Source organism: Pyrenophora tritici-repentis, chromosome 1, assembly GCF_003171515.1.
Source record: "Pyrenophora tritici-repentis strain M4 chromosome 1, whole genome shotgun sequence".
In the NCBI taxonomy this organism is placed as follows: domain Eukaryota; kingdom Fungi; phylum Ascomycota; class Dothideomycetes; order Pleosporales; family Pleosporaceae; genus Pyrenophora; species Pyrenophora tritici-repentis.
Window position 1 is genome coordinate 5960194 of NC_089390.1, and position 12249 is coordinate 5972442.

General features: G+C 52.4%; 4 protein-coding genes across 4 annotated transcripts; 3 read left to right on the forward strand and 1 right to left on the reverse strand.

The window, feature by feature from the left end:
- Positions 1 to 1047, forward strand: PtrM4_023360 (uncharacterized protein; the record flags this gene model as incomplete). Its single annotated transcript, XM_066103564.1, has 3 exons — positions 1 to 186; positions 245 to 693; positions 741 to 1047. The coding sequence occupies 3 exons, from the start codon at positions 1 to 3 to the stop codon at positions 1045 to 1047; spliced, it is 942 nt and encodes a 313-aa protein (XP_065965766.1).
- Positions 1048 to 1617: 570 nt separating this feature from the next.
- Positions 1618 to 3285, forward strand: PtrM4_023370 (uncharacterized protein; the record flags this gene model as incomplete). The annotated part of the gene is made up of 2 exons (XM_066103565.1): positions 1618 to 2049; positions 2353 to 3285. The coding sequence occupies 2 exons, from the start codon at positions 1618 to 1620 to the stop codon at positions 3283 to 3285; spliced, it is 1365 nt and encodes a 454-aa protein (XP_065965767.1).
- Positions 3286 to 5891: 2606 nt separating this feature from the next.
- PtrM4_023380 (uncharacterized protein) lies at positions 5892 to 7088 on the forward strand (the record flags this gene model as incomplete). Its single annotated transcript, XM_066103566.1, has 1 exon — positions 5892 to 7088. The coding sequence occupies one exon, from the start codon at positions 5892 to 5894 to the stop codon at positions 7086 to 7088; it is 1197 nt and encodes a 398-aa protein (XP_065965768.1).
- Positions 7089 to 9750: 2662 nt separating this feature from the next.
- Positions 9751 to 11852, reverse strand: PtrM4_023390 (Fungal-trans domain containing protein; the record flags this gene model as incomplete). The annotated part of the gene is made up of 3 exons (XM_066103567.1): positions 9751 to 10837; positions 10891 to 11673; positions 11722 to 11852. 3 exons carry the CDS (start codon positions 11850 to 11852, stop codon positions 9751 to 9753), a joined length of 2001 nt encoding a protein of 666 aa, XP_065965769.1.
- Positions 11853 to 12249: the final 397 nt, after the last annotated feature.

Sequence of the window (12249 nt, forward strand, 5' to 3'; positions counted from 1 at the left end):
ATGGCTGAACGGGCACGTGAAAAAGCAGCTCGCGACTCACAAAAGGCTATTCAACAAGCCCAAAAGAGTAAGCGCAAGGCCTCACAAAGCTCTACTCAAAAGCAGAAGCGTCAGAAACGCGTTGTTGCTGCTACAGGTGCTAAGGAGTCCTCAGGGGCTGCACCAGCTGCCCCACTTCTCAGACGGGTCTGAACAACAAATCAACGGTACAAGGGTGGTCACTTACGGGTACGCTATATACCAGGGCCAGGCCGCCGTGGCGACTGGACAAGGCTCACTAAATGCCCTTAGCCACGTCTTCGATGCGGAGGCTATAGGCGCGTGCAGAGGACTCAAACACGCACTACAACTCTCACTGCCTAGCCAGAGGGAGATCGTACTTTGCATAGACAGCACTTCGGTAATATGGGGCATACGCGGAACCGCCCCTACCTCCTCCCAATGGGCGTTCCTCCAAATCCATGGAGCTATGGAGGCCTACAACGTGAAAACGCGGTGGGCGCCGGGACACATGAAGATTGTTGGAAACGAGCTCGCCGACCAGCTGGCTGACAGCGAGGCCAAAGACCCGCACCAGCCATACGGCATGGCCGCCTCCCCCACAAGATCCGGTATACGAACAGTAGGCCGCCGCCTCCTCGAACATACAAGGGACACTTGGTGGCAGGATAAGAGCAGTAGGCTATCAGCATGGTACACGCAATGGCAGCTGCCATACGATACTAGGCGCACGCCCGCAGCGCTATGGCTACCCGAAGGATACTCGCGAAAGTCCTTATGATACGCTCAACGCATGGCGACTTTGAATGGTACCACCGAAAATTCAACCACGAGGATACCTCGAAATGCCTATGCGGCAGGCCCAAGACGCCAGAACACCTAGTGTTCTGCAAGAGAGCCACAACACACTTCAAGAAGTGGCCTCTACGCCCCATCGTGCCCCCTCGCACAAGACAGGAAGGCCTAGCGTACCTCGCGCAATTAATAGACCAGCCACAAGAGTTCGAGACCTTCGTGAAGGTAACGAACTCCTTCTATGACGAGTGATTTCTATTCTTGAATTTCACAAGACCCGCTGAATTCCTTGGCATTCAGTGTAGGATTCGCGGCAAAACGCCGCATAGATGCCACAACCCACACGCTCTCTCTCAAACCTTTTATTATATCTCAAATTGCCTCTTGTTACTTTTTCGTTTCTCTCTCTAAAAAGCAGTTACTGTACTGCATCGATCAAAGGCGCAAGCCACGAAATACTAGAATATTGTAGGAAAACGGCTTCAAATGGCGGGAGTCCTTTTCACGAACATGTATATAGGCAGGACATCACTCCCCTTAGATACAAAACACCTAGGAATAGGTTCCACGAGGCAAGTGCGACAACACTATAAGACCACGGCGGGACCCGCCCGAATACCCTATGGGAGGTTACAGATAGGGCGTTAAACCACAATCAACATCAACAACCAGCTGCCCCACACACACACACACCGAACACCAACTTTTAAGGAATTTGGGACCCTTATAAAATTATACGATTTTTACATCATTTTAACGGCACGGCGGCCTGTAACTACCTCAGCTAAATAACCGCTTTCTGCTCTCGCGGAGGTGGTTAGAATGGCTAATGTAGAAACTCCAGAGAGGGCGCCACGGAGTGCCCAACCCCCCCATACACGATCAGAGGAGCCTGAGAGCCCTATTAATACTGACCTGCGCGGCAACAAGAGGAGGCAGCGAGCACATACTCGTGCTGAACCTTCTATCGGTAGCACTGCGCCCACCTCCTACAATCAAGCTGTCTCTGAAGCGGTCCGCCAGCGGATTCAGGCAGCCCAAAAAGCTACAAACCTCCACCACTCCATCATAACGGATCTAGCGACAGCTGTCGACAGATGCCTTGGGAAGTACACCGACCCAGACGGAGCCCGTGTGGCTAAGGACCTTCAACAGAAGGTGCTAAGGGCTATTAACACCTCCCTAATCACGCCCCTAATCACGCCCCCAAACTCAGGGAGCGACTCTGACACTACGCACCGCTCCTGGGCGGACGTAGCTAGGACCCTGAAAAATCCAACCCCCCAGCAAGGGGGGCCGCTACGACGAAAGCGGCCACGGCTGCCCCAAAGCAGCTAGCTCAAACTCCTAGGCGACCTCTAAACACTGACAACCGTATCCTTATAGCGGTTGGAGCGGAGGCTCGGCTCCAACGGGCATCACCATTTGCGGCCCGCATGGCTATTGTAAAGGCGATTAAGGAAATTACCCCTCCGACATACCTACGGCAAAACATATCAAGACTGGCTGGGCGATTACGCCCCGCAACGACAAAATCAAGGCCCTGCTTATGGGCAGGAGAATCGCGAACTCATGATCCGAGCGGTAGAGGGCGAGAGCGCAAGACTACCTGAACGATGGGTGAACTATGCAGTCCAGGGCGTAGAAAGCTCATACCGCACTATCACAGGGGAAAGTATACCCACCACAATAGACGATATAGTCAGCGAAGCTCTGTCCCAGACAGGGATCGAACCGGCGAGCTGCCGGCCCTCCAGACATGGACCCACGGAGGGAAGGACAACCTGGATTATATCTTTCACCAGACCCGTACGATCGTTTCGCCTATTTGGGACGGGCGACTACGCGCACGAGATAAAGAAGAACTCACCTGCAATGCTGCACGACCCAGGCTGCCTAGGGTACTGCAAAACCAGCCGCTGCACAAGGCCAGCCCGCTGCACGACATGCAGCAAAACAACGGCAACTCACCAGGGACCACACGGAGAACAATGCAAAGATACACCAAAGTGCGCCAACTGCCACGGCCCATTTCCAGCAACCCACGACAAGTGCCCAGCAGCCCCAACGAGGGCGAACGGCCGACTCATCCAACCCACAAAGGGGGAACTAAAAGTCATTAGGGAGGCGGGTGACCGTGCTTCTGAGGCAATGCAGCCAGCTAGAGGAAGACAGACAGGCAGCACGGTCGAAACCTCCATTGAAATCACGGACGGCGACATAGCTAATACTACTGAGCCTGTGGGAACACCTACGGACGCAAGTAAAAGAAGCCGACAAGACGTAAACAACCTAAACACAGCCACTGTTAGAGAGCCCGCAACCACCCTAGGGACTAGGAGGTCTAAGAGAACAGCTGCAACTACGCAAGACCTCAACCTAGCGCGAATGTCTGCTAGAAGCGTGCAGCCTAGCACCGCTGACCAAGACCCTAATACGTCATCGTCTGAGCACGCTGACACTGAAATGAGCCTCGGATCTAGTGCGTAATGAGGGCACAACCCGCAAATTCACCCGGCGAAACCACGCCACACCGACACAGACAAATGCAGGTATGCTGGGTGAATGTGGCCAGAAGCTCGCCTTGCCACATTACAGCCTTAGAACGTGCATGGGAAGCAGACATAGACATAGTATGCATCCAAGAACCCTTTACTCTCACTGGAACCCGGACCTCTACACACCCAGGATTCCATATGATATCGCCAGTGATAAGCTGGAACAACCCCACAACGTGGGGAACTGACCGACCACGGGTGCTCACCTATACCCGTAAGAGCCCAAATATAAGGGCTACTCTTATACACCCACGCATCAGCCGGGATGTGCTATGGATCGAGGCCAACGGCTACCGCATATTGAATGTTTATAGGCAGCCACAGAATGACTCGACATTTCAATACCTCACAGCTTTAACGCCACCCCGTAACTGCCTTATAGGGGGTGACTTAAACGCCCGCCATGAACTTTTTGAGCCCGGCTCCACGTCGGCCAATAGGGGGCAGAGATCGCCCGCTGGGCCACTCAGAACGACATACCCTACATCGGCGAGGCAGGTAACCCAACACATCGGGCGGGACACGTGCTAGACGTATCCTTCTCAAATATACCCTTCGCTAGAACGACAGTCCGCGAAGATATGTATACAGGGTCAGACCATTTCACCCTAGTGACTGTCCTTCCAAGCCGAGGGAGAGCGGTGCTAGAACAGCATCACTACCGGGTCCACGAGAGAAACATAGATAGGTTTGCCGGGCTAGTTCAACTCTACACAGTAGGCGTACAGCCAATTAGCAATAGCGCCCCAGCGGACGTAATCGACGCAAGCATAGCTAGAATCACCCAAGCTATAGGAGATGCAATGCACGCGGCGGAACACCAAATAGAGAAAAAGGCCACTCCGCCCCATGGTGGACAGAGGACTGTAGAGTGGCGTATAAGCGGCATATCCAGGAAAAGTCGGACTATGGCCAATCCCCCTCAGAAGCCACCCGTGCGTTCCTAGCTACGGTACGAAAAGCCAAGAGAACGTACTGGCAGCAGCGCATAGACGGCTGTAATAACGACAAAGATCTATACAAGCTAGTAGGCTGGCATAAACTATCATTCGACCAACGGGACACCCCACTTGTAATCGAAGGTAGGACAATCACAGCACCACTCGAGAAAGCTGAGGCACTTAGAGAGGCAATCCTCGACCGTTTTTCGGCGGAGGACGACCTCCTAGAACCACCGCCTCTTGACAACGACCCGCAAACCACGCCACTACCATGGGACACATACATATCGATGGAGGAGACTGAACGCTACGTGATTGGAGTATCTAGCACCTCCCCAGGACCCGATCAGGTGACCGTCCGACTCCTAAAGGCATGCTGGGAACACATTAGACACCTAGTGCTAGGCATCTACCGGGCGTGCATGGAACAAGGCCACTACCCAGCCGCCTGGAAGACGGTAGAAGTGGCCATGATACCCAAAGTCGGGAAGAAGGATAAGTCCTCACCCAGATCAATGAGACCAATTGCCCTATCGTCCTGTCTAGGGAAGGGACTCGAGCGTATCATAGCAAGGCGCATAGCACACACAGCTATGGCTTTTGACATCCTAAGCCCACAGCACGGTGGAGCGCTGCCAAAACGCTCTGCGATGGACCTGGCGACCGCATTCACACACGACGTGGAGATGGCTTGGTCAAGACACGAGCATGTCTCTATGCTCACGTTAGACGTCCAAGGGGCGTTTGACGCGCTACTGAAAAACAGGCTACTACACCGAATGCGGCAACAAGGGTGGCCACCCCTACTCCGGAAATTTATCCAGAACTTCCTGTCGGAAAGGAGGGTGCGAGTACGCCTAGGCAATGTCACTACACCTGTACATCGAGTGGCCTGCGGCACCCCGCAGGGATCGCCGCTATCACCGGTCCTATACACCCTATACCTAGCTGAACTACTCAACCAGGACCGAAAACTCCGGTTCGGGTATGCCGACGACATCAACCTATACCGGGTCTCCCACTCTTTAGACGAGAACGTCGCACTGCTAGCAGAGGACCTCAAATCTATCAATGAATGGGGAGCTGCGAACAAGATCACGTTTGCACCAGAGAAACGGGAGCTGATCCACCTCACGCGCCAGAAAGGACTACATGCGCCGCCAATCCAATTGGAAGATCAAACAATTCACCCTATAGCCCCTGCGCAGGGGGAAGCCAGACAGCGCTGCGCTGGCTTGGGGTGTGGTTTGATAGGGGACTAACTTTCAAGAAGCACGTCGCAGAAAGGGCGGCGCAAGCTAGGAAAGTAGCGAACCATCTCCGGAGCCTCGCCAACACAGCCCACGGCCCTCCAGCAGGATCGCTACGCAAGGCAGCCATAACATGTATCCTGCCCATACTACTATACGGAGCCGAAACATGGTACGAGGGCAGGACGAAGAACCCACGAATTGCAAGGGTTTCCCGTAAACCCACGGTCAGCACTAGGGTAGGCTGGCACCTAACCACGATAGATCAGGCACTAATAGCAGCCACGAAGGCAATCCTCCCTGCGTGGAGGACAACACCAAACGCAGTACTGCTAAGAGAAGCTGCGATGCCGTCGGCACAGGTGGCGCTAGAGGAGGCCAAGCTCCGCTTTGCAGTTCACCTACGCACGATAGACGACAAGCACCCACTTACTAATAGAACTACACTGCCACTAGTCATACGAGGACGCGCAGCGGGCAACCGACGGATACCAAGATCGAAGGTTCAGCGCGTAGCACAACTGCTACCCGCCACACCCCGAAACGTCCTAGCCAGCCCTCACTTTTCAGACGGGTCGAGGCAGGATCCAACGCAAGGGCAAGGAAAGGACATTGCTGCCCAGAATTTCACCATCTGGTGGGAGTCTCTTGGACAAGAGACAATCACTGTCTTCTCAGACGGGTCTGAACAACAAATCAACGGTACAAGGGTGGTCACTTACGGGTACGCTATATACCAGGGCCAGGCCGCCGTGGCGACTGGACAAGGCTCACTAAATGCCCTTAGCCACGTCTTCGATGCGGAGGCTATAGGCGCGTGCAGAGGACTCAAACACGCACTACAACTCTCACTGCCTAGCCAGAGGGAGATCGTACTTTGCATAGACAGCACTTCGGTAATATGGGGCATACGCGGAACCGCCCCTACCTCCTCCCAATGGGCGTTCCTCCAAATCCATGGAGCTATGGAGGCCTACAACGTGAAAACGCGGTGGGCGCCGGGACACATGAAGATTGTTGGAAACGAGCTCGCCGACCAGCTGGCTGACAGCGAGGCCAAAGACCCGCACCAGCCATACGGCATGGCCGCCTCCCCCACAAGATCCGGTATACGAACAGTAGGCCGCCGCCTCCTCGAACATACAAGGGACACTTGGTGGCAGGATAAGAGCAGTAGGCTATCAGCATGGTACACGCAATGGCAGCTGCCATACGATACTAGGCGCACGCCCGCAGCGCTATGGCTACCCCGAAGGATACTCGCGAAAGTCCTTATGATACGCTCAACGCATGGCGACTTTGAATGGTACCACCGAAAATTCAACCACGAGGATACCTCGAAATGCCTATGCGGCAGGCCCAAGACGCCAGAACACCTAGTGTTCTGCAAGAGAGCCACAACACACTTCAAGAAGTGGCCTCTACGCCCCATCGTGCCCCCTCGCACAAGACAGGAAGGCCTAGCGTACCTCGCGCAATTAATAGACCAGCCACAAGAGTTCGAGACCTTCGTTAAGGTAACGAACTCCTTCTATAACGAGTGATTTCTATTTTTGAATTTCACAAAGACCCGCTGAATTCCTTGGCATTATTCAGTGTAGGATTCGCGGCAGAACGCCGCATAGATGCCACAACCCACACGCTCTCTTTCAAACTTTTCATTATATCTCAAACTGCCTCTTGTTACTTTTTCGTTTCTCTCTCTAAAAAGCAGTCATTGTACTGCATCGATCAAAGGCGCAAGCCACGAAATACTAGAATATTGTAGGAAAACGGCTTCAAATGGCGGGAGTCCTTTTCACGAACATGTATATAGGCAGGACATCACTCCCCTTAGATACAAAACACCTAGGAATAGGTTCCACGAGGCAAGTGCGACAGCACTATAAGACCACGGCGGGACCCGCCCGAATACCCTATGGGAGGTTACAGATAGGGCGTTAAACCATAATCAACATCAACATCAACCAGCTGCCCCACGCATAGATGCCACAACCCACACGCTCTCTTTTAAAACTTTCATTGTATCTTAAATTGCCTCTTGTTACTTTTTCGTTTCTCTCTCTAAAAAGCAGTTATTGTACTGCATCGATCAAAGGCGCAAGCCACGAAATACTAGAATATTGTAGGAAAACGGCTTCAAATGGCGGGAGTCCTTTTCACGAACATGTATATAGGCAGGACATCACTCCCCTTAGATACAAAACACCTAGGAATAGGTTCCACGAGGCAAGTGCGACAACACTATAAGACCACGGCGGGACCCGCCCGAATACCCTATGGGAGGTTACAGATAGGGCGTTAAACCACAATCAACATCAACATCAACCAGCTGCCCCAGCTCAAACCACCCGCCGCGGCCGCAACGTCAACCTTCCAGATAGATACAAGTAGCGCAAGTTAATCGCAAGCATCTAATTACTTCAAATCTATGATATCTCGCGATAATAGCTATTGTCGGTGGCTCTACAACCTCATTTTTCTAAAGTTTTAGTGTTGATGGGGTGTGCATTACTCCGATCCGGGCATTGCGTGCACGGACACCTTAGTGGCTTGGTAGCTACCCGACTACCGATTTCCGCATCAAGCCAGCTCCTTGTGGCGTGACTACGTACCTAGGTGCCCAGCCACTCAAGGCGAAAAGGTCGAAGATTGGACGTGTTCCATCGTCAGTGACAGCTCAGCTCGAATGATTCATTCGTCCGACTTGAGATGATTCATGTGTCAGGGTAGCCGCCCTTCCGAACGAAAGAGCCTGAGGCTGAGAATACACTGCTCTTGCATGGTACGACCCTACACATTTGGCTTCCCCAGGAAGTGCACAACTGGATAGACATGCCTTACTTTACCTAGGCCGACTAGATGCGCTAAAGCCGGGTGGCCGTCCTCCCGTACGAAGGAGGCTGAGGGATCACTGCTCTAGCATGATCCTTGCGTACCGTCGGCTTCCCCAGGAAGTGTTTAAGCGAACAGAGTTACGTACCCTGTCTGCGCCGACTAGTCTACAACGACTCAATATGCGCGAGATATGCACAAGGTTGCGTGATCAGGTACAGCCTTGTGACCTCCCCTATCCGTCTTGGGTCCGACCGCCCGGCCTGACTGCCATCATTGCAGGGTGATCAGACCCACTACACTCAACACCAGAATACATCCGCGGTTCGGCGTATCCACCGTTCCAAGACCACACGTACCAATATCTGTGCCTGCACTGGCACTGCGCCTCAGATCACCGCCACAGGGTACTTGGTTCTTGTTTACTTACAAGCGATAGTTTTGCCTTTGCTTTTGCTTCACCGGTGGATTGCTAATGATGACAGATGGTTAGTTTCGGTGTTTACGCCCTTGTTAGACTGACATCCTCATCAACCTGTTGCGCCTTTGTACATTTCTGGTAATATGAAGATGTGATACGTGTATTCACGCGTTCTTTCTGTGTGCTAATAATATCTCTCTAGAAAATATTTCGCATTGCTACACCGGTGGATTGCTAATCATGACAGAGATTCGTTCTCGCTATTTCCTCCAAATCTATCTCCCAAGCATAATCGTAGCCTACCGAGTATCGTACCCCCACTCTTGTGGCCCATGGTACCCACATGACTTCAAATCATCACGATGATGAACTGATCTCGCGCTCGCAAGCCTACCTACACCCGAATCTCAGCTATGTGTAGGTGGAGAACGTGGGTTACGCGTTCTTTGTAGGCTAAGGATATCTTGCCGAAGAACTTTCCTTTATACTATAGTGGTTTGCTCATCATGACAAATACCTAATTTCGCGACTCACTCCTAATTCATCTCCTAATTGATATCTCAAGCCCTAACCCCACAGCGACCTACTCACCGCCTGATCACAGCTAGCGTGCTCGGCTGGATCATCGGAATGAAATCACTGTACGTAGGTAATGTGAGCGAGAGCAAATTTTTGGATCCATATAGTTAGCGTTTCTGTGCATGAAATCTTCTCATTCCAGTATCGAACTACCATTCTAACAGCACCAACACCGAAAATTTTTTCGAAAATATCTTGGTATCCATCTGAAGTCGTAAAACCCCCTATCAATCATGAACAAGACAAGAAAAGACTCCACATACACCCCTATCACCACCTTAGTACCTAAACACCACGCCCAGACACCACCCCTTCTCTTTCACAAATTTCCTGTACCCTCACATCTCACACCACCATAGTATTACCACCTCTCACATGATGGAAAAGTTATTCGCCCACCCCAACGGCCCAAACCCCTCAAACCCGGTCGACTGCGCATTCTCATCATCACTAGCCTCCCAACCAAAGAAATTCTGCAAATCATCGAGGTTAAACATGGGCTGCTCGAGACCCGCTGTCGTACTAGGCGACGAGTACATGGGCCCAATCGCGTGTTCCGAAGACGTCGCTGAGGCCGACGCTAGATGATTGGGGTCTGGAGCAGTCGCAGTCAAGGTATTAGACGTTGTTTTATCAGACGACGGCGCGGAGAAGGGGTAGCGGGTTGTTGCTGTGCGGAGTGTGGAGGGCGAGGTTGCGGAGAGGATTTCTTCAACCGGGGGTATGACTGAGAGAGCGGAGTTGCGTTGGCGCGGGGTGCCGGCACCGACTGTTGGGACAGGGGCGCCGACGATACGTCTAGCTTCGTTTTCAGAGGGGTCTTGCGGTGCGATATAATCGGCTGAGTGCCCACGGGCGAGACTATCGCGTACGGTTTCTAGCCAGCGCTCGGAGGTGATGCAGAGCGATTCAGCGAGGGGGTACATGAGCGCCATATCGCGGAGAGCTTGGTTGTTGTACTGAACTAGCTCGACTGTGCGGCCGATTACGGTTCCGGCGTCTGCTTTGGTTACGTCGAGGATCCTGGCGATGTAATAGAGCATGATGCGGCTGCTGTTGTAGACAAAAGATGGGAGGATGGAGTCTGCAAAGTGCTTGACGCCGTGCTGGAGGATATGTGAGACTAGCACTGACATGCGTTGCGCGTGCTCGAAGCAGACGTCTTGCAAGTGGCCCACGAACGCCTGGCGATCCGGTGGGAAGGCGAAGGGTTCCTGATTCTTGAAGAGGTCAGGGAGAGCGATCCTATGGACATCGCACATTACATGATGGTACATGCAATGGATAAGAAGGAGGGCACCTAGCTGATGGGTTTCCCGTCGGATGTAGATGTTATCCGCTGAAAAGTCTAGCCAAGACGGTAGACTTTGCTTCCATGCTTGTATATCCTCAATAAGAATCGCAAACCCCGAGCCTGGTAACCAAGGCGGTTGCTCTTCGTCCATATGCTTGACAAAACTAATATATGTCAGTACTCAAGTGTCGTGAAGTCCGAATTCGCATTGACTTACCGTAAAACACGGCGCCATATACTAACTATACGCACGTAGTATGCTGTCATGCCCAGATTATCTGCTGGCTTCTCCGGTATATCCTCAGCTGGCAGAAACTCCAGGAGCGTGCCTTTTTGCAGCCGCTCGGTAACGCAGGGTATCTGTAGTGAGAATTGTCGCTCGTTGCAAGGAAGTTGGATCTTGAGGTCTCTTTCATTGAGTATAGTGAGATGATCGACGCCGCTACCAGCCCAAACATCGATCATATAACACGCCCACATCAACCTTCGTCGCGACTCTCTTACAGATACCTCGTTCGGACTTCCCCCTACTTCCTTGCAAAGTATGTCTGGTGCTACTTCATTGTTCAGTTGTAAAGCATGTGCCATCCTGATGACTAGGCCGGTGAGAAGGAAGGAGCCAGCGTAATTACCATTCCTCGCCTCCTGATCATGAAGCAACACTAGAACCTTGAGTTTGGTAATAGATATGGTGCTGTAATCCGCGAAGAACATCTCTTCGGCCACCTTTGCCCATTGGCTCCCGGCTGACTGTATTAGGTGTTTGCTTAGGGGTGAAAACGACTCACTGTAGTCCAGCGCGTAAAAGCGAGCACCTAGTGCACACATGATATGTAAAAGAGCCTGATCGGATGAATCCACTAGCTGGCCTTCGTCTAGCATCCGAATGAATGAGGGCTTATGCTCGAAAGCAAATACGCGAATAGGGTGGACATTGTTGAAATAAGCATCAAGCAAGGCATGGAGTTTCTGTCTAGGTGGGAGCTGCTGAGTGTACAACCTGTTTTTTTGTCAGCGCAAAGCTACCCTGATGTATTTTGCTGCATACCACAATAATCCAGGCGGACAGCCTGATGTAATAGGATCGCCACTAGAAAGCGAACCAGGTATGCCGTGAGGTGTTGAGTTCTGACGAGCGTGTGGAGGTATCATCACCGAATCGCCTTGTGCATCCGACATTGGCGTCACAATGCTCTGCACCCACGCCGGCTCATTCTGGTCTCCGTCATAAACACACGTAGTCCTACGCTGCTGGCATCTCGTGCAATTCGGTCGTTCGCCAGAGCATTTTACTTTCGAGTCTCGACAGGGAACGCAAGACCGGAATGTTCGCTTCCGCTTAATGCCGACGACTGGTTCGTATGTCGTGTTTGACCTCTTCGCTGCGGTCGCAACGCCACCATTCTGTACACAGTCCAGCTGAAGCCTCTCGCAGTTCAGACAGCCGTTTGGTCGCTCATCGCATTTAACCTTTCAATTGTCAGCCTTGTTCAGCCCGGTATTGCCCATGTACTGGATATCCCGAGACTGCGTTGCCGGATCTACCATCACATCAGCTGTGTATGGCGGCTTGCGT